The sequence below is a fragment of the Sminthopsis crassicaudata genome, chromosome 1, assembly GCF_048593235.1.
Source record: "Sminthopsis crassicaudata isolate SCR6 chromosome 1, ASM4859323v1, whole genome shotgun sequence".
NCBI lineage: Eukaryota > Metazoa > Chordata > Mammalia > Dasyuromorphia > Dasyuridae > Sminthopsis > Sminthopsis crassicaudata.
This window is the reverse complement of record NC_133617.1, coordinates 12547307-12573110: the sequence shown is the minus strand read 5'-3', so window position 1 is coordinate 12573110 and position 25804 is coordinate 12547307. Positions and strand designations below refer to the sequence as shown.

At 48.3% G+C, this 25804-nt stretch overlaps 1 protein-coding gene across 15 annotated transcripts in view; it reads left to right on the top strand.

Annotated features, from left to right (window-relative positions):
• OSBP2 (oxysterol binding protein 2) overlaps positions 1-16584 on the top strand; it is a 249736-nt gene extending 233152 nt beyond the window's left edge. For all 15 annotated transcript variants that reach the window (XM_074293706.1, XM_074293731.1, XM_074293676.1 and 12 more), the window contains 7 exons: positions 2828-3073; positions 8616-8736; positions 12519-12622; positions 14014-14109; positions 14466-14650; positions 15467-15690; positions 15872-16584. In XM_074293706.1, the coding sequence (XP_074149807.1) occupies positions 2828-3073; positions 8616-8736; positions 12519-12622; positions 14014-14109; positions 14466-14650; positions 15467-15690; positions 15872-16011 (1116 nt within the window). In that variant the 3' untranslated portion in view covers positions 16012-16584. The remainder of the gene's footprint in view (positions 1-2827; positions 3074-8615; positions 8737-12518; positions 12623-14013; positions 14110-14465; positions 14651-15466; positions 15691-15871) is intronic.
• The last annotated feature ends 9220 nt before the right edge of the window (positions 16585-25804 follow it).

The window sequence follows — 25804 nt, the reverse complement described above, 5'->3', positions numbered from 1 at the left end:
CACCGGGAGTCAGAGGAGACTCTGACGGAACTCTGAAGGAACGGCAAGACCCGTGTCAGGAATGCAAGGAATGACACCGGAAAAGCGGGAGGGTCTGGGGAGTAGCCGGTTATGGAGAGTTTTTAAAGCCAAACAACAGATTTTGTATTTGATTCTGGAAGTGATTTATTGAACACGTAGACACCGTGGTGGGAGCAGCGGCACGTGGAAATCCTTTTGGCAGCTGAGATTTGTTCAGGCAAACCCACCGGCAGGCTGTGGCAATAGTCCGGGAAAGAGGGGATGAGCTAAACTCTGTGAGAGGAGAAAATGAGATACAAATGACAAATGTCTCGAAGGTAAAAAAAAATCAATAAATAAGAAAGATGTGACCACAAATTGGATGGAGGGGTGAAAGAGGAATTAAGGAGGACGGGTTGCGATTCTTGGCGGCAGGGAAGGTGCTGGTTCCTTCAGCAGTAATAGGAAAGTGAGAAAAAGGGGAAGGGCTTAGGGATAAAGGTAGCGAATTCAGTTCTGGACACGGTGGATTTAAGATGTTTACAGGATAGCCAGGTTGAGAGGCAGCTGGATAAAGGGCATAAATCTGCATAGAGACGAGAATTGGAATATCCAATAGTGTTTGGAAATGTGATACTGGAGAGCAGGAAGAAGACTGACCAGATTTGTAGATGAGATAACCTGGGAGCAAATGAGGCAAGAAGTAGCCTGGGACAGAGCCTTGGGGGACGCCTGCAGTTAGCCGATGTTTCTTGGATGAAGATCCAGCAAAGAAGACTGAGGAACGGTCAGACAGCTATGAGAATAACGAGAGCGCCTGGGGCGAAGGTAGCATCCAGGAGAAAATTCTGGTCCTGACTGGGTGATTGAAGGGTCATTGGTAAGTTCAGAGAGAAAAGGTCATCTCTGGTGAATGATGAGGTCTGAAGACAACACAGAGCATTGGGAGCTTGGCCAGAAATTGGAGGAGACGGGAGGGGAGCTGGCAAAGATGCCTGGGTCATGAGAGATGAGAGACGGCCAGATTGTAGAGAAGCAGCAGCGTGCTGGAGAAACCAGGCTGAGACGGAGCGGCGACTCTCCATGTTGGAGGGGTCGCCCCGACAGGGAGAGGAGCCGTCTCCTCGTGGGGAACAAGGGCGACGCAGGAGAGGGCAGAAGGCATTTGAATGATGAAAGAGGGGGAGAATCGGAGAATTACCTCAATTTTTTTCAGTGAAAAATGAGACAAAATTCTCACAGGGAGAAGAAGGAGCAAGGAAACCGTGGGAAGTATGTGGAGGGCTGGGAAGGCTTGAAAGAGCTACTGTGTATTGAATGTAAACTTTTAGCACTACTGTCTCTTTCTACCCAGGTTACTTATACCTTCTGAATCCAATTTTTACCGTGCAACAAGAAAATTGGATTTACACACATATATTGTATCTAGGATATACTGTAGCACATTTAACATCTATGGGATTGCCTGTCATCGAGGGGAGGGAGTAGAGGGAGGGAGGGGAAATTTGGAAAAATGAATACAAGGGATAATGTTATAAAAAAATTACTCATGCATATATACTGTCAAAAAAATTATAATTATAAAATCAATTTAAAAAAAAAAAAGCCACTGTGGAGGTTGAGATGGAGAAGTGGTAATGGAGGTAAGGCAGGTTACCTAACAACAGCAAGGGCTCCCAGGAATCTAGATAATATAAATTAGTTCTGGACCCAGTCCGAACAGCTGTATGCTTTTCTCCTAGTTTCATTTTTCAACACGTATACGGGAGCAAAGGCAGCAGGCGGTGGGAGTGATCCAAGACTGAAGCCTAGTGGGTTTCAACAATATAAGGGCCAAGGGACTGGAGAGTAGAAGACATTACATAGTTGAACTTATTGGTTGAAGGATCAAAATGGCAAAGGGAGGAGGGTTTAGTTAGAGCGAGGAGAGAGCCCAGGAGAGACCTGAAGGGATGGGGGATTGGGGATCACGGTGAGCATGAAGAACACGGTTTGGGTTTGCACGGCTGAGTGTGGTCAGGTAAGAAAATCTGAGCATTTGTAGCCACGTAAGTGCTGTGCTTTTAGGGGAGAGTGAACCCTGAGCTTGAAATGATCCTGTTTTTATATCAAGATTTGGGATTGTGTCACATCTGCTAACTGACCAAAGAATCAGTAATCTAGGGGTTGTCAAATTCATAGCTATGAAGCTATGATCTTAGCAACTGCATGGATTCTTGTTGAGGATGGTGTCTAAATGTAAAGGCTACAAAGTAAATCACATCTCAGCCTTCCTTCCCTTCCCTTCCCTAGGATTCCTCGTAATTCCAGGGCCTTTCCTCTGCCGATTTTTTTTTAAGTTAATTGAGGTTAAGTGATTTAGCGAGGGTCACACAGCCACTGAGTGTCTGGGGCCAGATTGAACCTCAGGGCCAGTGCTGTATCCACTGTGCCACCCAGCTGCCCTCTCTGCCAATTATTTTAACGTATCCTATATAAGTTTGTTTGTACTTAGTAGTTTGTGTATTGTCCCTCCCCTTTTAGACTGGGAACTCCTCAAGACGAAGCTCCTTTGCCTTTCTTTGTTTTATCTGACATGTAGGAAGCATTTAATAAATGCTCGCTGACTAACTGTGATACACATGGATGTGTATATAGACGAACCTTTACCTGGCTGTCTACATAGAGACATACCCATTTGAGCTTCAGAAGAGCCCTGTCATAAGTGCTGTTATTGTCTCTATTTTGCAAATAAGGAAACTTTCCCGAGTGCGCTCACGGGGAAGGAAGCCAGGAGCAAAGCCCAAAAGCCTTGTCCGGAGCTGAGCTTGTGCCGTTCTCTCTGCAGGTGAATTTTAACGAGCCTCTGTCCATGCTCCAGCGACTGACCGAGGACCTGGAGTACCACGATCTGCTGGACAAGGCCGTCAAGTGCGAGAACTCCACAGAGCAGATGTGCTTCGTGGCCGCCTTCTCAGTGTCTTCCTACTCCACTACCGTCAACCGCATAGCTAAGCCATTCAATCCCATGCTGGGAGAAACGTATGAGCTGGACCAGATGGAAGAAATGGGCTTCCGTTCCCTCTGTGAGCAGGTAGGGAGCCCGCAAGGTCTCAGCCCACAGAAGGTCGGTTCCCGCTTTTGTGGGGAAGAGGGTTGGATTGGGGGACTCCCAAGGTCCCTGGTTCTTGACAAGGCCCCTGAACCTCCCTTGGAACATCTTCCTTTAAGGTAGAGACTGCATCGGAATGATGGACTTAAAATTCCCCCCCCCCTTTATGTTGAGGGGTTGGAGGCAAGACCACCTATTTACATTAGCTCTGAGCTTAAACCACTCAGTTTGTGAAAGGAGATGGTTCCTTGTGTCCATGTCCTATAAGGCAGAAACACCAGTTAATGGGAATTGTGGCTGAGTGCAGGGATGCTGGGCCGGAACAAAGGCCTCCGAGCATGGGAAGGACACGGGCGTTATCAGACACCAGACCAAGAGAGCTAGAGAAAAGGGAAGGAAATCAGAGATGTACACACTTGGGGCAATGTGCCAGGTCAGGGGGTATGAGAAGTCACCAACATCTCGGAAGGATGTGAAGTTCTTGTGAAGGGCTTGTTATGTGTCAGCCTTGTGATGGAGCCTGCAAAAGTAAAAGTAGTCTGTGCCCTCAGAGCTTACAGTCTCACGGGAAGACAACATGTCGGCACAGAGTAGAGCAAATGAAAGCTAGCAGCTGGGACCAAGGAGGACCAGGAGGAGAAGGGGGACATTCCGCTCATGGGCCAGGGGACAGCCAGTGCAGAAGCTCTGAGATGGGGTGCAGTGGTCACAGAGTATGTGCAGGGAAGGAAAGAGCCAGAACACGAGAGAGAGGTGGGAAGAAACCAGGCTAGAGACAGGAGAGTCGGGACACAAGTTTAATGAATCTCAAAGTAAGGAAAACGGCCCATGCTGGGGCAAAGGCAGAACCTGGGACACAGATCTCTCAGAGCACTTGGGGACCCTGACATAGACTGGGAAGGGGACTCAAGGCATTCATCATCATTTACTCCATTTCCAAAGAGAAACCCAGGGCCAGATGCTCAGGGGACGTGCCCAGCAGAAAGCGCTCCCGTCGTAGCTGAAAACTTGGGGTTGACGTCCTGGCTCACTATTCCCCTCCTTGTCCTCAACCTTCAGGGAAATATAAAGATGGCACGAGGTGGTCTCTAAGGGGCCACTTCTCCTGCCCTTTGTCCACACCCTGAGTAATTAGCACAGTGATTCCTCTCATGGCTTGAGATGTGGCCACTTCATTCACCAGCTAAGTCACAAGGTGTTCCTCTGTGTGTTATTGTGATAGGAAGAAACTTTGATACTAACAATCTTATTTTCTTCTTCCTTTTTCTAATCAAATTAACTCAAGGTTTATCTACTTGGTTGGTTTTTACATAAACCAACTTTTAGTTTTGTTTATTAGTTCAATAGTTTTATTTTATTAATCTCCTCTTTTACTTTCAGAATTTCAAATTTGGTATTTAATTGGGGATTTTTAATTTGCTCTTTTTCTAGCTTTTTTTAGTTACAAGCCCAATTCTTTGTTCTTCTCTTTATCTTATGCAAACAAGCACCTAGAGATATAAAACTTCCCCTAAGAACTGCTTTGGCTGCATCCCATAAATTTTGTCTCATTATTGTCATTCTCTTGGATAAAATTGTTGATTGTGTCTATGATTTGTTGTTTCTTTCACCCACTCATTCTTTTAAGATTAGATTATTTAGTTTCCAATTAATTTTTGGTCTGTTTTTTCCTAGCTCCTTATTACATGTAATTTTTCATGATCTGAAAAAGATACATTTTCTACTTCTGCCTTTCTGCATTTGATTTTGAGGTTTTTATATCCTAATACATAGTCACTTTTTGTGTAAGTTCCATTTACTGCTGAGGAAAAAAAAGTATATTCCTTTCTGTCTCTATTCACTTTTCTCCAAGGGTCTATCATACCTAACTTTTCTAAAATTCTATTTATTAACTTCTTTCTTATTTATTTTATGTTTTGATTTATCTAGTTCTGATAGAGGAAGGCTGAGCTCCCCCACTAGTATAGTTTTGCTGTCTATTTCTTCTTGCAGTTCTCTTAAGTTCTCGTCTAGGAATTTGGATGCTATGCCACTTGGTGGTACCAGTACATTTAGTACTGATATTATTTCATTATCTCTGGTACTCTTGAGCAAGATGTAGCTTCCTTATCTCTTTTAATTAGATCTATTTTTGCTTTTGCTCTATCTGAGATCAGAATCACTACCCCTAATTTTTTTTTTTACTTCAGTTGAAGCATAATAGATTCTGCTGCAGCCTTTTACCTTCACTCTGTATGTATCGCTCTACTTTAGATGTGTTTCTTATAAACAATATATTGTAGAATTTTGGATTTTAATCTAGTCTGCTCTCTGTTTTATGGGAGAGCTCATAGGAAGACACTTTGAATCAGAAACCTCAGAAAAAAAAATCAGGGTTAAGTCCTGGCTCAGTATCTCCCTCTCCCCCTTCAGGCTACCTTCTGGATGCCTCATCTTCTCTTTTACCCATCTGGAATGATGGCTCTGGAACATCTTCCTCTAGTTCAGTTTGATTCAACCACTATTGTCTTCTGAATTGTCCTCACTATCCTGGTGGATGAATCAGACAACCAAGTGGTGCTTTTGGGGAGCACACCTTCTCCTAAAGGAGTTCTGAACATAGTGAATGCCCCTTTGGGGCAGGGGGCAGATCACACATGGCTCAGGGCCTCAGGAAAGCCTCTCTGAGAAAGGGGCAGCTGTGCTCTTCCAGGGGCCCCCGTCCCTTGACATTAAACCAGCCTTCAGGACCTCGGCTGTCCCTCCCAGGTAGAAGTTCTCTTTTCTTCTCAGATTCTCCATTTCTGGCTCCTGTGCACTGAGTCTTAGCCTCTTTGTACCTCAGTCACGTGCATCTCAGGTGTGGCCAAGTCACAAGATTCCCTGAGGACCGGGACCATGCTTTATTATTCCACATTTATATTGTCTATGGTACCCAACAGGGTACCCTCGGTCTGGAGACTCAGAGGGGCTGCCCTTCAGACAACTTTTATTAAGCTCCTACTGTATGTTGTAACTTGAGAGTCATCTGAGACTGTAGCTTTGGAAGACTTTCGAGGCTTTCTCAACAACCCATACGTGGGGATGTCCAGCGCTCCTTCTGGTCCAGGTGACTGACCAGTCGCATAGCCAAGAGACAGTGGGGGCCATTAAAAGAGCAGGAGATTGGTCTCAGAAAACCTGGGTTTGCTGCCATGATTTGTTGTTTCTTTCACCCACTCATTCTTTAGGATTAGATTATTTAGTTTCCAATTAATTTTTGGTCTGTTTTTCCCTGGCCCCTTGTTACATGTATCATGATCTGAAAAAGATGTATTTTCTACTTCTGCCTTTCTGCATTTGATTTTGAGGTTTTTATATCCTAATACGTGGTCAGTTTTTGTGTAGGTTCCAGCCTGGGTCACTTGCTGGAAATCACCTTATCTCTCTGAGCCCCAGTTCTCTCACTTGGAAATAAGGGGTTAGAGTAAGAGGAACTCTTAAAGCTCTAAATCTATGGGCCTATGACGCTCCCACAATCCTTCCACTCATCCAATTGAGTGTCATAATCCGGACAATGGGCAATCACTCATGTTTTACATTATTTGGGACAGGGGCGCACAAATAACTCATAAATGTTCATCCTTTACAAGAGAGATTGAATTAAAAATATCAGTTAAAGTCTTTGGAAGGACTTGTACTTGGTGGCCTAAGCAGCAAATATTAACCAAATCTGGGCTTCATCAGAGGGAGCCTAATGTTTGTGTGTATTGTGTTGGGGAAGGGTAATAGTATTTTATTTTTCAAAATACATGTATAGATAGTGTTCAACATTCATTTATGATTTTGTGTTCTGGTTTTTTCTCCCTCCCTTCTCTATCTTCCTCCTTAAGACAGCAAGTAATGTGATATAGGTTATACATGTAAAATACTTTCATACATTTCCATATTTGTCATGATACACAAGAAAAATCAGACCAAACGAGAAAAAACATTAGAAAGAGAAAGTAAACAAACAACAAAAAAGTGAAAATAGTATTCCATCTCTGTAATTCTCTCTCTGGATACTGATGGCATTTTGCATCCCAAAATTTTTGGAGTTGTCTTGAATTGCCTCATTGTTGAAAAGAGCCAAGTCCATCACAGATGACCATCACATAATTAATAATCACAGTGTTAACTGTGTACAATGTTCTTCTGGTCTGCTCACTTTACTTACCATCAGTTCATATAAATCTTTCCAGGCTTTTCTTACAGAGTTTTACAGGCCAGTGGAAACAAGTGGCATTGGGGAACATCCCCAAGCACTTGCTCTCCAGTCTCAGAAATGGAGCCTTAAATACTAGGCTTTGATGACTTTCCAATATGAAAAGAATGGAAGAGTTGATTGAGACAGAAGCTCAGGTAAAGAAGATGACAGGTATATTCCCATGGCATGAGTTGGATGGGAGATGTACCAAAGGAATGACCTACAGGTCAAGCTTCCTGACTCCTGTCTATTCTGGGAATGATGTTGGAAGATTCCTTTGTTTATGGTAGATGACCTCGGAGACCATCTCAGAGTCCTGCTGGCCAGTGATGTCATTTAAAAAGTCTATCTGGCAAATCCTTTGCATCACCTGTAGAGTGATGGTACCAAAGAAGAATGGAAAGAGAGAAGAATGTGTGTAGACAAGAGAACAGGAGTGGACTAGACTTTGGGTTAGGCCGCTAGGGGTTCTTAGTCCTGCTCTTAGCAGCTCTGTCCAGCCAGAGAGTACCTGCTCAAGGAACTGCCCTAAGGCATGATGGGGGCACCTGCTATATTCTACCAACTGTAAGAAAAAGTAGTTAGGGAGATGAGCCATGTGAGCCTTCAAGTTGTGGTCTTCCTTAAAGACATCATTGTCTTTGAGGAGACCTGGGAAGAATGTTGTTGTTTTTTTGTTTTTCTGAGGCAATTGGGATTAAGTGACTTGCTCAGGGTTGCACAGCCAGGGAGTGTCAAGTATCTGAGACCAGACTTGAACTCAGGTCCTCCTGACTTTAGGACTGGTGCTCTATCCACTGCGCCACCTAGCTGCCCCCACCCCGGGAAAAATAGAAAATACTGAAGAAAGCCTGAAGATGGTGGCCAAAAGCTTCATTTGGAAAGTGCCCAATCTACAGTACCTATATTGCATCCCAGCAGGGCATAAGCAATAACCTGTGGAAGCTCCTTTTCTCTCTGGAGTGAGTGGGACTTTCTCCGACCTCTCCAAACTTAATCATGATAATCTCATAAAATTCAGTCGAGATTGTTTTGTTTTTTCTATATAAATTGTTGCCATCATGTGTGTGTCTTATTTTCCTGATTCTGGTGCTTTCATTTTGCATCAGTTCTAATAAGGTTAGGCACTTGTCAATGTTGTAAAATTACCTATGCATATATCTGGTAAATAAAAACTATTAAAATAAAAAAAAAGTGCATGGTTGCATTGGGATTTCCACCGCCTGTCTAACATCGACTCATTTTGGTCGCTCTTTGGCAGTGCGGGACCTCAGGAGGTCATCTGAATTCTTCTTCTCCTCCTCCTCTTGTTTTTAGGTGAGTCACCACCCTCCTGCAGCTGCCCACCATGTGTTCTCCAAAAATGGCTGGACCCTGTGGCAGGAAATCACCATCTCCAGCAAGTTCCGGGGCAAATATCTCTCCATTATGCCACTAGGTAAGACCGAGCATTTCAGTGAAAAAAACCAAGTGCTTACATCCAGACAGTGATTTATTTAGCAAACACATTTGCTTATATTAGCAAGCAATTTCTTTAGAAACAAATAAAATCCAAGGTTCTCAATAGCCAAGGCCCCCCCAAGCATTGATGTCTGTGTAGTTAATACACAATTTGTAGGGAGGGAAAAATAGGTGTAGGAATTGAAGTTTTTATTGGGGGAGGGGATTGGGGGACCCTAAGATAAGGGAGAGGGTAGTTTGTGCCATTCCGTAAGTTGAATGATAGTTGGGAAGGGGGAATAATATTGTGACTTCTCCAAAAGGAGACGTGCATGAAGTAGAGACTTAACTTCACAAAATGGTGATAAAGGCAAAATGTTCCCTTTTTTTTTTTCTTTGCTATTTTTCAAATGTGTAACACATGCCCCATCAAAGGGACCTCATGGATTGATCCAGAATCCCCCCAGGATTCTCTCTGAAATGCATCATGATCTGTGCCAGAGATGGAGCTGAAGGAAAGAATTTGCATTTTGGGGAATTATTTGAGCTTCTTTGTAATCAGCCCTTCCCTGCTTATGTGGCAGCCAGTACAGCAGTGCTGGAGACAAAAAAGCAAAAGCAAAAGCTCAAGCTCCTGCCCTCAAGGAACTTCTGTCCTGCTGACAGATACAGAGAAGTTTTAACTATAGTCTAATTTGAGAAAGGAGAACGTGGTGGCCAGTTTGGGGATCAGGGAAGGTTTTTTGGACAAGGAAATGTCTGAGCTGCCGAAAATTCTAAGACATAGAGAAAAGAGGATATTGGGGGCGGGGGAATGGGGAAGGTGAGCAACCTGAGCAAAGACATGGATAGAAAACAGGACGCTGACTTGGATGAACTGTGACAAAGCTGGTTTAGCTAAGGGTGGAAATATGAAGGGGGAAGTAGTGTGGGAAAGTGGGCCACAGCCTTCTGAGAGGCTGCTCTGTGGAGGATGAGCTGGAGACAGGGGATGGTTGGGAGAGAAGGAGCATCTCTTAAGCAGAAACTTGGATCGTCCTAGCCTTCCTACTGCAGAGCCAGACATAGAGGTCAGACTCGTCTAGGCCACAGAAAGGCATTGTGGAGGACTGGAAGGAAGGGAAGAGCAAGGGGGAGCACTGCTATGAAGGGAGAGAGCCAGGGGCCCTCATGAACACCTAGTCCAAGTTGTCTTATTTACCTACCGAGGCCCAGAAATGGAAGCTTGTGACAAAGCTGGGCCTTGGCCCTGGGTGAGCTTCCTGTGTCATTCACCTGAAGGAACCTTTTCTGAGGAGCTCATTTCCCAGGAGTGTTTCACTGCCTCAAGCCAAGGCACCTTGGCATTGCCCCACTCCTTCTGGGAACAGCATTCTCTCCCTCCCCAGAGTCACAGATTTCTCTGGAGAATGGTTTTAAATCTTTCTCTCGAGAAGCCAAGCTCCATTGACTTGGGAAGCATTTTTCCTTACGACCAAATATGTTTTTTAAACTTTGGACTCTGCCTGGGAGCACTGCCTCTGCCCTCCTGAGCCTGGGTCTTCCTCATGTTCCCCTGGGTCCTTGGAGTTCCCTCCTCAGCCCTTAGGCTCTCATTACAGGTCAGCGTATCATTTCTTCCTCTCCGGCCTCACCCAATATCAAGGCACAGAGCTGGAAGGGGGCTTCGGAGACCACCTAGCCCAGTCTGTCCTCCAGCTCCTGCCATTTCCAGAAGAAACTAAGGCCCATAGGAGAAGTCAACAAGTGTTAAATGCCATCTATGTGCCAGGCCTTGTGCTAAGCTAAGATACAGAGAGAGAAAGAAGAGACTCCCTGATCTCGAGGTCACAGACCAATGGGAGAAACAATGAGCAAGCACATGTACAAGCAAACTATAGACAAGAGGGAAGACTTCCAGGAGGAGGTGGAACTTTAGTTGGGAAGCCAGGAAGTTCAGAAGGCAGAGGGAAGAAGGGAGAACATTCCCAGCTTTTGTGAGGAAGGGCTCTTCAGACCCCAAGATAGAATCTAGAGATGGGAATGGAGATGGCAATGTTTTTTTTTTCTTTCTTTCTTTTATAATTGTTAGTTACTTATATTTTAGCATTCTTTTTTTAATTTTGAGTTCTAGATTCTCTCCCTCCCTCTCACATGCCTTCTATCCACTGAGAAAGCAAATAGTTAATATCAATTAGACATGTCAAATTTTGCAAAACACATTTCCATAATGGCCATATTAAAGGAAGGAAGGAAGAAGGAAAAGAAAGGATGGAAAGAAGAAAGGAAGAAAAGAGGGAGGGAAGAAAGGAAGGAAGGAAAGAAAGGAAGAAAGGGAAGGAGTGGGAGAAAAGGGAAGGAAGGAAGGAAGAAAAGAGGGAAGGAAGGGGGAGAGAGAGAGAGAGAGAGAGAGGGAGAGGGAAAAGGAAGGAGGGAGGGAGGGAGAGAGGAAGGGAGGACATTGTGCTTCAATTTGTACTCACAGTTCATCACTTCTGCCTTTGGAGGATGATAGCATTTTTTAACATGAGTCCTTCAGAATTGCCCTGGATCATTACACTGATGAGTGTAGCCAAGTCTTTTATTGTTAATCATCATTATAACATTGCTGTTACTGTGCACAATGATTTCCTATTTCTCATTTCACTCAGCATCAGTTCAAATAAGTTTTCCCAGGTTTTTCTGAAACCATTCTGCTCACCATTTCGTATAGCACAATAGGATCATCACAATCATAGCCCATAGCTGATGAATATCCCCTCAATTTCTAATTTTTTGCCACCATAAAAAAATCTACTATCAAGATTTTTGTACAGATAGGCTCATTGTTCTTTGTTCTTTGATTTCTTTGGGATACAGAGCTCCTGGTAGTATTGCTGGTACAGAAGGGCATGCAGAATAGCCCTTTGGATATCGTTCCAAGCCGTTCTCCAGAATACTTGGAGCACTTCACTGTTCTACCCACAGTGTGCTCATTTTCCTTCATCCCTCCAGTATTTGTCATTTCTGATAGATGTGAAAGATGGTAGCTCAGACTTGCTCAATTTTCCTTTCTCTAATCAATAGTGATTTAGGGCATTTTGTCATAATTGTAGAGAGGTTTGATTTCTTCTTTTAAACTTCTGAAAACAAGAGAATGACACAGGCATCCTTTTCGGTGTTTCTCCCGGGCTTTCCATTTACATTGTTGTAATAACTGGATCTTATCAAAGCATTTTCAGTACAGTATCTTACTTGACACTAATGGTTACTTATGCATCCTGTGAGTGGCTGCTGGAGGTCTACTTCTGACCAGCAGAATAGATCTCTTCACATGAGAGGATGACGACAATACAAGGAGACCGAGAGGCAGGGGCATTCTCTGACCTCCCTCCTCTTCCTTCTTGCCTCCAATTTATTTCATTCTCAATTCACAAGCAACATCTGTGTCAATAAAGGCTGCTTTGCAATTCCTTCAAGTGGGTTCTTATTGACAGCTATGGAGGCTTTCAGAGAACCAACTGTCCCTTAATGGTACAGTCCCCCTTAACCCTTTACAGGCTTTCTAGGTTTTGCACGTAGGCATGATCTTTAATAACATAAAAAAAAAGATTGATATTTTCATAAAGACTTTGTTTTTTTCCAGTGAGAGTGAGGAAGGAGAGAAAGAAAATTTCTTTTCATTGAAAAAAAAATTCATTAAGGTAGATAGAGAGGGAAGATGAATGGGAGTGCAAAGGCTGCCCAGCAGAAGCTCTCTTGTCACCTGTCTGTTTTTCGTTGGGTAAGCCGTGACTTCTCGATTTTTTTCCTCTCTCCCAGGTGACATTCACCTAGAATTCCATGCCAGCGGGAATCATTACATCTGGCGGAAAAGTACCTCTACTGTGCACAATATCATTGTGGGCAAGCTCTGGATTGATCAGGCAAGAACAGTCCTGTCCATCCCCTGCCCTTCTCCCCAGGCCCACTCCAGGGGCAACCCAAAGCTGCTGCTTTTTAATCCCTAGGAAAGAAAGACTTAGAAATGATCTTAGAAAAAAGACTCTTAGAAATGTAAAATAGGGAAGAGCCCCAAGTCTGGAGTCAAAGGGCTTGCATGCAAACTTCTGCCAGCTGCTGATGCCCTGGAGTTCCTTGGATATCTGGGGGGGGGGGGGTGAAGGTTGCTTCCAGTTCAGCTCTGGCTCTAAAATCCTGGGGATCCTGGGGGTGTGAGAGCATGAGAAGGCCTTCGCCCATGGGAGAGAAGAAGTGTGAGAGCTGGGAAAGGACTTTTGAACCAAGAGAATACTAGATATTGCTAGAAGTAGTAGATGGTCGGTCCTAGAGGAGAGGCTGAGTCCCCGGCTCCTGCCAGCACTAGTGACAAGGCTGGGAGCACGGCCCAGGCTTCCATCCACGGCATTCATCTGGTGCAGAGTATCTTGTTTTTTCACATCCCTTCCCTCAAAGGAAAGACGAGGTATTGAGCTCTCTCTGGGTGGCAGGGAACACCTTCTCCAGCCCAGTCTTCCTTCAGGAAGCTCCATGGGTTCCCCCGACAGGCCTAGAGCCAGGGTTTTGCCAGGCCAGTGGTCCAAAGGCCACATGCTCAGAAGGCCAGCCATGTCTCAGTGCCTTCCAGGCAATGGAGAACCCTGCAGGTAAAAGCACTGGGAGCACCAGTGTGGACCCTCCTTCTCCTCTCTGTGGCCGCACTGGTGGTCACTGGAGCTAAGGGGCCTTTGTAGTTGGGGAACCTGAGGCCCAGAGAGAGAAAGGGGCTTGACCAAGTCTACACAGGTGGGAGAGGCCCAACCTGTCCTTCTGGCCTATAGGCCCCTATAGGCCTGTAGGACAAGCAGAGGGACCAAGACAAGGCTCGGGGACGGGGCTCCAAGCCCTCCTTGCCCACTCTCGGCTCCTTGACGCCAGCATGTCATCCTCTCCCTGGCCCGGACCGTCCCTGCGGTGCCCGAGCGCCAGGAGACTGGAGGGTTTGGGGCACAGATCCCTTTATCTCCTATGCCCACTCTCCTGGGTCCTTGGTCTCCACCCATTCTCCCCCTTTCCTTCCTTTCTGGGGGGGGGGGGGGCAGTAGGTGCCATTGTTTCCACGGGGTCTCCCTCTTTAGAAAATAAGTTCCTCCAGGCGGGGGCGGAGCTTTTGCCTCCATTTCTATCCTTAACCACTTAGCCCGTCAGTGCCAGGCCCACGAAGCTGCCTGACCGGCTCCTGGGGAGTTCTCAGCCAAAGCAGCCCCTCGGGACTTCCAGGGATGGGGAGCCGGCCCCAAGGACCCGGAGCACTGACTTCCCTCTCTCCGTTTCCTAGACAGGAGACATAGAGATAATTAACCATAAGACAAAGGATAAGTGTCTACTGAAGTTTACACCCTACAGCTACTTCTCAAAAGACTACACCCGGAAGGTGAGGCTGCCGGCCAGGGAGCAGGGGGGGGGAGGGGCAGGGACCCCAGAGAGGCTGGAAAGGGTGGGAGTGGAGAGGGGGCCCAGAACAGGGGGCGTCAGGGCCGGGAGGGGCTATGGAGGCTCCTCCGGAGGAGGGTACCCCGGGGTAAAAAGGAGAGGAAGTTGGGAATTAGTAAAGGAACTTCCGGGGCTTTAGGATGACCCCGTAATGGGCCAGAACTAAAAATGGGTCCGAGACTAGCAGTTGAGCGCTTGGGGTGCGGAGGGGAAGTCTCCCCATCTGTTGACCTTGGCTGAAGTCTGGGGGGAGGAGCGCGCCCGGCTCCGGAAGCGACAAAGCCCTCCCTGCCCCAGGTGACCGGGGTGGTGACAGACAGCAAAGAGAAAGCCCATTATGTCCTGTCGGGCTCGTGGGATGAGAAGATGGAGTGCGCCAAGATCGTCCAGAGCAGCCACAGCAGCCCCAGCACAGAGGGCAAACAGAAGATGGTCTACCAGACCCTGCCGGCCAAGATCCTGTGGAAGAAGTACCCTCTGCCGTGAGTGCGCCCCCGCCTGGCCGGGACCGCTCCGCCCGCTTCCCTGAGGCCCCTCCCTGGGGGCGGGGCTTAGGACAGCTGGGCCTGGCCAGATGCAGGGACCTCCCTGTGGGATCCTTTCCTCCGGCTTTGGCGCTGACCCCCGGGATCAGTGATTCCCCCCACTCCCACTCAGCGGGCTCCTCTCTAGAGGGAGAGTCTCAGGCCTTGGGCCCCGCACCAGAGAGTGGGGGCAGCCAGCCGGCCCCACCCTCGAGTGGCCCCACCCTTCCATCCCACTTGGTCTGGTCTGGCTCCACCCTGCTCCACCCCATCCCAGCCCCACCCAACCCTGTCTGGCTCCACCCCATCCCAGCCCCACCCTCACGTGGCCCCACCCTTCCATCCCACCTGGTCTGGTCTGGCTCCATCCTGCTCCACCCCATCCCAGCCTCACCCAACCCTGTCTGGCTCCACCCCATCCCAGCCCCACCCAACCCGGTCTGGCCCCGCCCCTGCCCGCCCCTTCGGTGTTGGCCTGTACTTCGGGCTCTTGGGCTAGCCTGAGGTACTAGAGGAGCCCAGGCAGTGCTTGTGGCCGGCTGCTTCCTTCCCTGTGAGGGGCCCCCTGAGGGGGGGGGGGGGAAGCGTACAGCTCTGGAGTAGAACTGCGCGGGGGAGGGGGGGGGAGACAGTGCCCTCTTCGAGTTTGGGGCTCCCTGCCCCCGGATGAGCCCGTGGGGCCCAGAGGCGCCGGAGCCGGGCCGGGGAGGTGCGAGAGCCCCTTGGACGAGGGCCAGGCCGCCCCTGCAGCGCCCTCTGCCGGCCTCGTTGCAGGGAGAACGCCGAGAACATGTATTACTTCTCGGAGCTGGCCTTGATCCTGAACGAGCCCGAGGAGGGCGTGGCCCCCACGGACAGCCGGTGGCGGCCGGACCAGCGCCTCATGGAGAACGGCCACTGGGACGAGGCCAACGCCGAGAAGCAGCGGCTGGAGGAGAAGCAGCGGATGATCCGCCGGAAGCGCCTCGAGTCCAGTGGCCAAGAGCCGCTGGAAGAAGGTGAGCGGAGGAGCGGGGCGGGGGCGGGCCTCCCCGGCCTTCCCCTGGCTGGCAGGAACTGGGGCAGAGGGCGGGGCGGGGGCGGGGCTTCCTCGGGCCTTCCCCTGGTTGGCGGGAGCTCGGCCGAGGCAGCGGGCGGGGCTCCCGCAGGCCGGCCACAGGCGCCTCCTCTCCCCCCCAGGGAAGGACGAGCTGTACAAGCCCCTGTGGTTCGAGAAGAAGCTGGACCCCTTCACCGGCATGGAGGCCTATGTCTACAAGGGAGGCTACTGGGAGGCGAAGGAGCAGCAGAACTGGGCCATGTGCCCGGACATCTTCTGAGCCGCGGCTCGGGCCCGCCCCTCTGCCGGAGGCCGGGAGCCGGGCCGGGACATAGAAACCCCAACGTACACGCGAAACGCAAATACAACCCACGAGCAGACCAGGGATTGAAACGTATTTTTTTATGCACTAATGAAAATCGCATATTGGATCTCCCTTCCTTTTTTCCCCTCTTCTTCCTTTTTTTTTGGCTGACGGTGACTTTTGTTGTGGGAGCAGTTAGTCGCTCAGTCAGGCTGGGAGGACCCCGTCCTTTGAGCGCGGCGGACGTCCTGGCCTCCCGGGCTGACTGAGGGCAGCGGAGGGAGACACTCAGGAGAGGGGCGGGGGGAGGAGGGCCGGGGCCTGGCGAGGCCTGGGGTCCGGGCTGCGCTGAGCCCCCCTCCCGCTTCTCCGGGTGGAGCCCGGGATCTGAGGAGGAGAAGCCTTGGGAGCCGCCTCAGCCCCCCCACCCGGGGCTCGCTCACTCAGGGCTCCTTAGAAAACCCCTTTTTTGGACTTTGTTTGATTTTTAAACTGTTGATCTCCATTTCTTTCCAGCCGTGATGTTTAGTAAATATTTTTAGTACAGCACTTACCAGACAGTTCTTCCAAGTGTCCTTTCTTGCCCCAGAAGTGTCCAGGCAAAGTCATCACTTCTAAGCTATCAGGAAGCTGTAAGTCTTTAGCGCTGTTTATTGTCCTAGAGAGCGAGGAGTCAGCTCGTGCTTCCCGAGGGAAGCTCCCTCCTCCCCCATGCCCTTCCACAGCCACTCCCGGGCTGTTCATCTTGGTGCTCCCCAACCTTCTGGCAGACAGGCCGCTTCCCTCCTCCACCCTTCCTGGCCTAGGCTGAGCCAGAGCCCTGAGGGTTCCGGCGAGAGCCCCAGCGGGGACTTGGACCTCCCCAGATTGTCGGGAGCGGCCCCTTGTCCCCAGAGCTGACCAGGCTGCACTGTGGGGGAGGGGAGCCTCTGGGCCCTGGGGTGCATGCACGGTGTGTCAGAGCATCAGAGCTGGGAGCCAGGCTTTGTGGGTCCCAGTGGCAGTAGCCTTGAGCTCCCCGGGAGCCTCCCAGCAGCCTCCACTGGGAAGTTGGAGTCTAGTTCTTCCATCCCGAGAGAGGAATGCCCCTCAGAAGTCCCAGCAGCATAAAGCTGAGCCACGAATACACAGACAGAAAGCGCTTTCCCACTGTCCTCGCAGGGGTCTCCAGTGCGATATTTCCCCCTCCCTCCTGAATCTGAGCCAGCTACTCCAGCCCCTCCCCCCAATCAACCGGAGGGGCTCTTCTCAAGTAAAGAGGACACAAGTTGGCAGAGTTTGCCACCCCTTCCCTCACCCCTCACCCTATATAGCTCTGGGGGGCTGCTTAGTATCCAGAGGCCTAGAGGGGGTCCTCGTGTGCTCCGCTGAGCAAACTACACAAGCAGCATTCTCCCAGCTCCACAGCCCAGGCTTCTGTTTTCCTCCCCCCCCCCCCCCAGGCTCTCTCCCTGTAAGTCACTGGCCCAGAATGAGGTCTCAGGAGGCTGGCTGCCTCACACTCTTTCACTGTGACCACCAGGGAGCCCTGGGGGGCGGGCTGTCGCAGGGCCTGTCTGCCTCAGTTTTTCCTCCTAGGAAATGGAGGCCAGGCTCTCTTCAGTGGCAGCGTGTAGTACTAGAGAGGCCCCCTCAAAGCCAGAAAGTTTTCGAGTCCCACCCCTGCCTGCTCCTGGCTGCATACCTGGGCAAGGGCTCTGGACAGTCCCCGAGACGTAGGTTGCCGAGAATGGTGGAGGGATTTCTCTCTGCTGAAGTCATCCCAGTCCCATCTTCCTCCTAACTCTCTACACCTACATTCCCTAAAATAAGGGCCCACGAATGAGAAACAAGCACCTTAGCCAGTGTCACCCATGAACCCGAGGATGCCCGCTGCGTCCTCTTGTGGGGAAGATGAGGCCTACAGGCAGCCACCCCCGAGCCAGAGGAGCCTCCTCGAGTGGCCGGCTGGGGGCTGGGGCTGGCGCATCTGATAGCTGGACTCCGCAAAACCCGGGCCCGGGAGACCCAGAACCACCACGCTGCCCCCAGGCGGACGCCTCTCCTCAGTCCAAACCAGGAGGCAGAAATCGGCAACAGCCGCGGACCCCCGGGGGACTGACCGGGCCCGGAGCAGCCATCTCGCACTGAAGATGCCGTCTTAGTGGCAGTGACTGGATACGTGGGTGTGCCCTCTGACCTTGTGTTTGTTGGCTTCTGATTTATAAATAAGACTTATGTACAGACACAGACAGATCTCTATATTTGACCTCCATATACATTGATTTCTATAGTAATGGGAAATGATGACGACAGGTGTCTCTGTCTGAGTTTTGCTTATACAATAAATGTGCCGCGGAGTTTCTTTCTGTCATTTAGGTAGATTCCGTCTGATCAGCCAGGAAGGGAGGGGTTGAATTGGATCGGGTCAAAGGTGCCGTTTGCTTTGCTAAAATAGCCAGGATTCCCCCAAAATCCATTGCTTCCTTTAGAAAAAGTTATAGATGGAACCGGTGTTTCCTCACACATGTACAGGGCTCCATTCCAGGGGCCCCGATTCCCACCAAGACCCTGGACCCCCAAAGATGGGTCAGATGCTGAGTCCCTTAGGATTTAGTCCCAAAGGCGGCATCAGCCCTAGGGACTGACTTCCCTACCTTGGATTAAAAGAAACTTCCAGACTGTTCCTTTCTTTCTTCCTTTCAATCTTTCCTCTTCCTTTCCTTTCTTCCTTCTTCCCTTCTTTTTTCCTTTCCTCTCCTTTCCCTTCCATTTCTGCCTCCCTTTCTCTTTCCTTTTTTCCTTCCTTCCTTCCTTCCTCCCTCTTTCTTTCCTCCCTTCCTTTCCTTTCCATTCCTCCTTCCCTCCCTTTTTGTTTGTTTCTTTCTCACTAGCTTTTCCATTATTCTTGGCTCACTTTTGACTTCAAAAAGAGGGTTTCTTTCACTCTGAAGACGTCATTGGTTGTGTTCAAGAGTAGCTTAAAATCCAAAGTCTCATCTGCCTTCTTTCTCCTTGTCTTTCTCCCCACCATTCACTGGGCTGAGGCCGAGGCACCCTGCTGCTGCCTCAGAGTCTGTGCTTGCATCCCCAGCCTGGCAGAGCCCACCCGACCCTTCTCTTCCCTGTCATCATCTGTGCCCTGCTGGACTCCGGGAGCCAGGAACAGAGGACTAGGCTGTCTGAGAAGCCCCAGGGAAAGGTGACTATTCTCAGCTTGGAAAGTCCCACTCCCGCCCGGCCGGGGGCCGAGTCCCTGCTCAGCATTGGGGAATACCCCCAAAGTCTAAAAGAACCTCTGCCCTCAAAGAGCCTCTAATGGGGGAGGGTAATTGGCTAAGAGGCTCGGGGTTGGAGCCGATCCTTGGGCCTGTGAGGCAGAGTGCATTCCCGCATGGCCCCAGGGACAGCCTGGTGCTTTTTACAGAGTGGATGATGGAGCACCCAATGAGAGAGTTGGCGCTAGGGCAGCATCGTGCACAGAGCGCCACGCCTGGAGCCAGGAAGGCTTGTTTGCCCAAGTTCCTTAGACACTTAGTTGTGTGATTCTGGGCGAGTCACTTATCCCTGTTTTCTTCAGTTTCCTCATTTGTAAAATGAGCCAGTGAGGGAAATGGCAAACCTCTATCTTTGCCCAAAAAAATCCCCAAAACAACAATTGGGGTGATGAGTTAGACATGAGTGAATACATGGTAGAAGAATGACACTTTGCCTCGAATGAAACAAAGACTTGAGGGACGGCCTGCCTTGCACAGGCCCGGAACAGGTGGTCATGTAGGGCAGGGGGAGAAGCCCTGCACTAGGACCTGGCTGCTAGTCCTGCCTCTGCTGCCCTGCAGCATCTGGCGCTCCTCGGAGGCCTCAGAGTCCGGGCCCCCCTGGAACAGAAGGGGGCTCTCTGGCACCCCACCCTCCCCTGCCCCCAAGAGCTGCCTTCTGGAACCAAGGAGAGCTGACCTGTCTTCTCAGCACCTCCATTAAGGACCATTGCCCTTGCCCCAGGGGCTCTGCATCAAACCTTTCCCCTTCTCCTTCTGGATTTCCTCCCAGGAGCTTGGGTCCTCCAGGCCGTCCTCCACGCCACACCAGGGAAATTTTTCAAAATCTTAAGGACCCCAATCTCCAGTGGCTCAAATGCAAAAACCATCCCAGGCAGTCTCGCTCCCAGCTCCTTTTCCCTCCCCAGGGGCTGTCCCCCATACCTGGAGTGCTGGCCCTCATCTCCCGGCTTCCCTGGCTTCCTTGGAGTAGTTTAAAACTCGCAAGACATCGGGAAAATCCTTTTTTTCTGATGATCTGTGGATTCTTTCACTTGGCACTCTGTGTTCCACGTTCAGAAGTTCTGAGCAGTTGTAATAGTTCTTAAATTACGGTGTTCAGATGTTTTGATCTGTCGTGTTTTTCTGGGAGCTCTGTAATTTTTTTCAGGATCCTGTCTTCCAGACCAGTATGTTAGGATTACTAAGTGAGAACTGAGGTTGTCTGGACAGTGACAAGGTGAGAATTCAGGTTTTCTGGACAATTACAAGGTGAGAACTCAGGTTGACTTGATAGAAGGAGCAAGCCCATTGGCTGAAGTGGTTCTTCCCAGAAGCCCTTGCATTATCCCACGCCCATTTCTCTGGGAGGATAAAGAGGACAGCACTCCAGGAAGAGAAGAGAAGACTCTGAATTGCATCAGGCTTGACGGGGCTCTCTGCAGGAAGGGAAGTCACTTCTTTGGACAAGAGTTAACAGCAACTGCCTGGAGACAACGGTTCGTTACAGGAAGAAGAATCTGTCTGAGAGATTTGAGTAGACACAGCAGATCTCTTCCCAGAGAGCGATCCAGCAGCTTCTAGAGACGACAGCACGCTACAATTGGCGCCCAACGTGGGGCAAGGACTTTTGCTTATCCTGACAAGAGGAGCTAGACCAGACCTTCGCAATTTGGCGCCCGAACAGGGACAGACACAGTCCTGATTCCAGTGGAAAAGCTTCCAATCTAGATCTCAGTCTCTCTGACCCAGAACCGTGAGTAACGAGGAAACTTTGTTAAAGATTAAGTGAGCGTGCTAATAGATAAATAAGGAACTTAACTTGTTAAGGGCTAAACCAGGAATCTTATAGCTGAAATGGGGCAGATGTTAGCTATATTCAATCCCTGGACCTCAGCCGACTCAACCCCAGCCCCAGAAGCAACCTCAGCTCCACCCCCATTCAGGAGTGGTACTATAGAGAGTATAATCAACATAATTGAGGAGCAGAGTTTACTTGTAACCTGGGTACAGATTGCTAAACTCTTGGCTGCATTAAGACGCACATCCCCTTGGTTCTTAGAGGAAGAAAAGATAGATGTAGATAAATGGAAGCTAGTGGGATTTGAAATGAAAAAATTTCAAGCAAAAAATGGGCCTCGTTCAATTTCTGCAGAAGTATTTTATATCTACAACATAGTTCAATTAGCCTTAAACTATCAAGCAAGTTGTAGGAGAAGGAAAAGTTCTAAAAATGAACAGAGGAGGAAGTGTGAGGAAAAAAGGAAAGATCAAGATCTTTCCCTAGAGCAAGAGGATTTAAATGAGGAATTATGGTATGATTCTCTTGAAGAAGCTTCAGCCCTGCCTAGAGAACAGATTATTGACAGGCCCACATCAACCCCACCTTCAGAGATGGAGGAAGAAAGAGGGGAAGATGCAGAAACACAAACAGAATTGCCTGTGAAGAAGTCTAAGCCTATGACAAGATTAGAAAAAGCATTGGTTAAAGCTAAGAGAGAAGGACAGGATATAAGTGATTTTATACATGCATATCCTGTGATTGAAAATATTGACTCTGTAGGTCAAAAAAGGAGAAGATATGCACCTTTAGATTTGAATAAAATTAAGGATTTGAAAAAAGGTTGTACCCTTTATGGGGCTACATCAGCTTATGTCAAAATGTTACTAGATGGTTTGTCTTATGAAGTCCTAACCCCGAATGATTGGAAATCCATATCAAGGACATGTCTGGAACCTGGAGAAAATTTATTATGGCTTGCGGAATTTCATGAATTATGTAAAATTCAAGTCAGATGCAATTTGGAAATAGGAGTTAACACACAATTCACTTTTGAGCACTTGGCTGGTGAAGGTCAATATGGAGAGAATTCGGAACAGATTAATTATACCATGACAATATATGAGCAAATTGCTAAGGCTGCAATAAAAGCTTGGGGTGTCCTTCCTGGACAGAAAGATCGTGGAGAGGCTTTCACTAAAATACAGCAAGGTCCCAATGAACCTTTTGCAGATTTTGTGGGACGTTTGCAAACTTCTGTCAAAAGAACTATTGGAGAAAATTCAGCTACAGAAATAATGACCAGACATCTGGCTAAGGAAAATGCCAATGAGATTTGCAAAAGAATTATATGGGGATTAGACAAAGATGCTCCTTTAGAGGAGATCATAAGACGCTGTGCTACAGTGGGAACAAATGCTTTTTACACCCAGACAATGATGAATGTGGAAAGGCAGGGTCCCTCCTGGCAAGGGCCTTCTAGAGAAACTCGGCGATGTTTTCAATGTGGAAAAATTGGACATCTAAGAGCTCAGTGTAGGTATGGAGATACAGTGAGGAAACAGGGTGAGAGAAGACCTAAAACCCCATGTCCAAAATGCAACAGAGGACTCCATTGGGCATCAGAGTGTAGAATAATTCAGGGAAATGGGATGAGGAGCCCAGGTCCAGGGCCCCAGGCAAAAAAGACTTGGGGCATGATGGCAGCTGATGTTACATCCAAAGAGCCTTTAGAAGGTCAGGACTCTGATTTGATCAACCAGCAGAAAAGCAATCACATGGCAGAAAGGGATTACCTAATAAGTGAACCAAAAGGCAATCAGATTGCAAAAATGGATTACACTTGGGGAGAATACAGGCCTTTTAAACCAACAGGGCTGTATCCAGTGCAAACAATTCCAATGTAATTGCCAGATGATGAGAAGAGATTTAGAAAGTGGTAAATAGAAGGTAATAATTAGATAGGTTAACTGCCTGGGAGAGAGGGTTTGCTTGTATTTCTTCAGCAGGAGAAGGAATCAGATGGGTGCCAACGAGTCATATTCGCCTTGTCCACCAGAGAGAGACAGAAAAAGAGAAAGACCTCAAAATAAAGGAGAAGATCTAAGAAACATCTGACACTGAAAGAGCATGGATAATAAGAAGACTGTTAAAGAACTTTAAAAACCAGCAGGAATCATTGGACTTCCTCACACAAGATGAGAATAATGGACAATGGACTTAAGGACATTTATAAATTTTCAATTTATGATTATTTGATTATGTTATATACTTCTAGCATGCGTTATGTTACTATGTTACTATATGCTTATGTAATTTATGTAATTATCTGTAATACTTCCCATATTGATGGATTTATGTTTCAAGGTCATTTATGTAATTATCTGTAATACTTCCCATATTGATGGATTTATGTTTCAAGGTCATGACTGTCCTATGTTCTAAATCAAAAGAAAGGGGGAGATGTTAGGATTACTAAGTGAGAACTGAGGTTGTCTGGACAGTGACAAGGTGAGAATTCAGGTTTTCTGGACAATTACAAGGTGAGAACTCAGGTTGACTTGATAGAAGGAGCAAGCCCATTGGCTGAAGTGGTTCTTCCCAGAAGCCCTTGCATTATCCCACGCCCATTCTCTGGGAGGATAAAGAGGACAGCACTCCAGGAAGAGAAGAAGACTCTGAATTGCATCAGGCTTGACGGGGCTCTCTGCAGGAAGGGAAGTCACTTCTTTGGACAAGAGTTAACAGCAACTGCCTGGAGACAACAGTTCGTTACAGGAAGAAGAATCTGTCTGAGAGATTTGAGTAGACACAGCAGATCTCTTCCCAGAGAGCGATCCAGCAGCTTCTGGAGACGACAGCTCGCAACACCAGTATTTTATGTATTGATCTGTGTGTATATATATCGTATCTTCTCTAATGTCATTGCTTTTTGCTTGTTTTCTTCCAGACTGTCCTTGGCTTCCATGTATTTCTATCCATCATTTGTTTCTGTGGTGAGGCTGACACCATGGTTCGGGTTTTTCTGTTCTGTCGATTATTCCTGACCACAAATCCTGCCCTCATAATTCTTAGTTCTCTTTGTTTTCAGTCCCACACTTTCTTGGGAATCACTAGGTTTTTCTGTCTCCCCTGTCCCTCCCTTCCTCCCTGTCTGGAGCCGTCTTTCTCTTCATCTAAAGATTCATATTCCTTTGTTTTGTGATATTTACTCACAGATGATCGAACTTTTTTACCTCATCTAGAGGTAAAATTCCCTTGGTTTGTTAATACCTTCCCTGTTGGTTTATCGCCTGTGCTCAAGGTCTTTAATTGCGTTTTCTTCCTCCCATGATCCTGGGTCATTTGTCTTTCCTTATTCTGCCCTATTGCTTATTCACTACCTGCCATCATGGGAGGCAATTCGCAATTCACCAGCCTCAGTCTCTGCCCCAAGTGAATTCTGGGGGAACCAAACTGGTTCTAGCTGGTTGATAAGTTACAGTGGGGTGCCCCACAGGCCCCCCTCCATCTGTTCTCCCATTCTCTAGTCAAGCCGCCTTGCAGCAGAAAACAATTCAGATTCTGAGGCACTGGGAGAAAGGGGTGAGGTCGGGGGCAGAATGGAGCTCTGTCAGAAGCTCCGGGGGAGGTGCTGCCAGAGGACTTGGGAGGGAGGAATTCTCCTCCTCCTCTGGACATGTCCAAGAGCACCGGTGTCCAATTCGAATGGAAATGAGGTCACTTAAGCATGGGGGCTGCAGAGTGACATATTAACGTTATCTAGTGTCGACTCTATTTTTATTTTGTTAAAAGATTTCCCAATTTCATTTCATCTGGTTCAGGCAGCCTGCAGGCTGACCTAGAAAGCGTGATTTCCTGTGTGGGAGAGATCTGAAAGGTAGAGATTGCAGAAAATGTCTGGGCTCCCGTTTGGTTGGTCAGTTGACCCAGGAAAAAGACATGCTTAAAAACTCTATTAGCAAAACATCATCTCGGATTAGAAATCTGTCATCTCTCCCTTTTATGTCGTGGTCCCGAAGTCCAAAACACATTCTCAGGAGCTCATCACCTCAGCCATTCACTTCCCAAACTAGTTTTCCTCTTCTGTACCCCTTTGCCTTTTATTGGCCAGTGAGGAGGTGCCAGCCTTGCTCCTGGGGTCTTCCCTGAGGCCTTGTCAGCTTTTGCAGCTGTTTCAGCATCTGGGCCCAGGTGAGCCACCAGAAATGGACAGTTGTCCCCTGAGTCTTAGCTTCTCCGGTGTCTTAGACACAAGAAGAGGGGAAAAAAAAAAGGAGCCCCCCTCATGACCAAGTGGACAAATAGCTGTCCCAGGACCCCAGAAACGGGCGTCCCTGACCACCGTGGCCTTTTCTCACTCCCCATCCTGTTTTCTTTCTGATGCTCTCAACTGAGCATCTCCTCTCTTGGCTTCTGTGAAACTTGGCTCTGTCCAGGTTCTGTGACCATTTCCTGGAAGAATCTCTGTCTCTGGCTGTGTCTCTGTTCCCCTTCTTCGTCCTTTCCTCCCTTTCTCTATCTTTCCCCTCCATTTTACAGCCCGTGTCCTTTCCTCCCTTTGTCCCTCCCTGTCTCTTTGTCTCTGTCTTTTTGTCTCTCTCATATATTTGTCTCTGTTTGTCTTGTCTTTGTTTCTCTGTGTCTCTTTTTCCTCCCTCACCTTCCTCTGTCCCTCTCCATCTCTTTGTGTTTCTGTCTCTGCCTCTGTCTCTTTCTCTGTCTCTGTGCGTTTGTCTTTCCCCTCACCCCT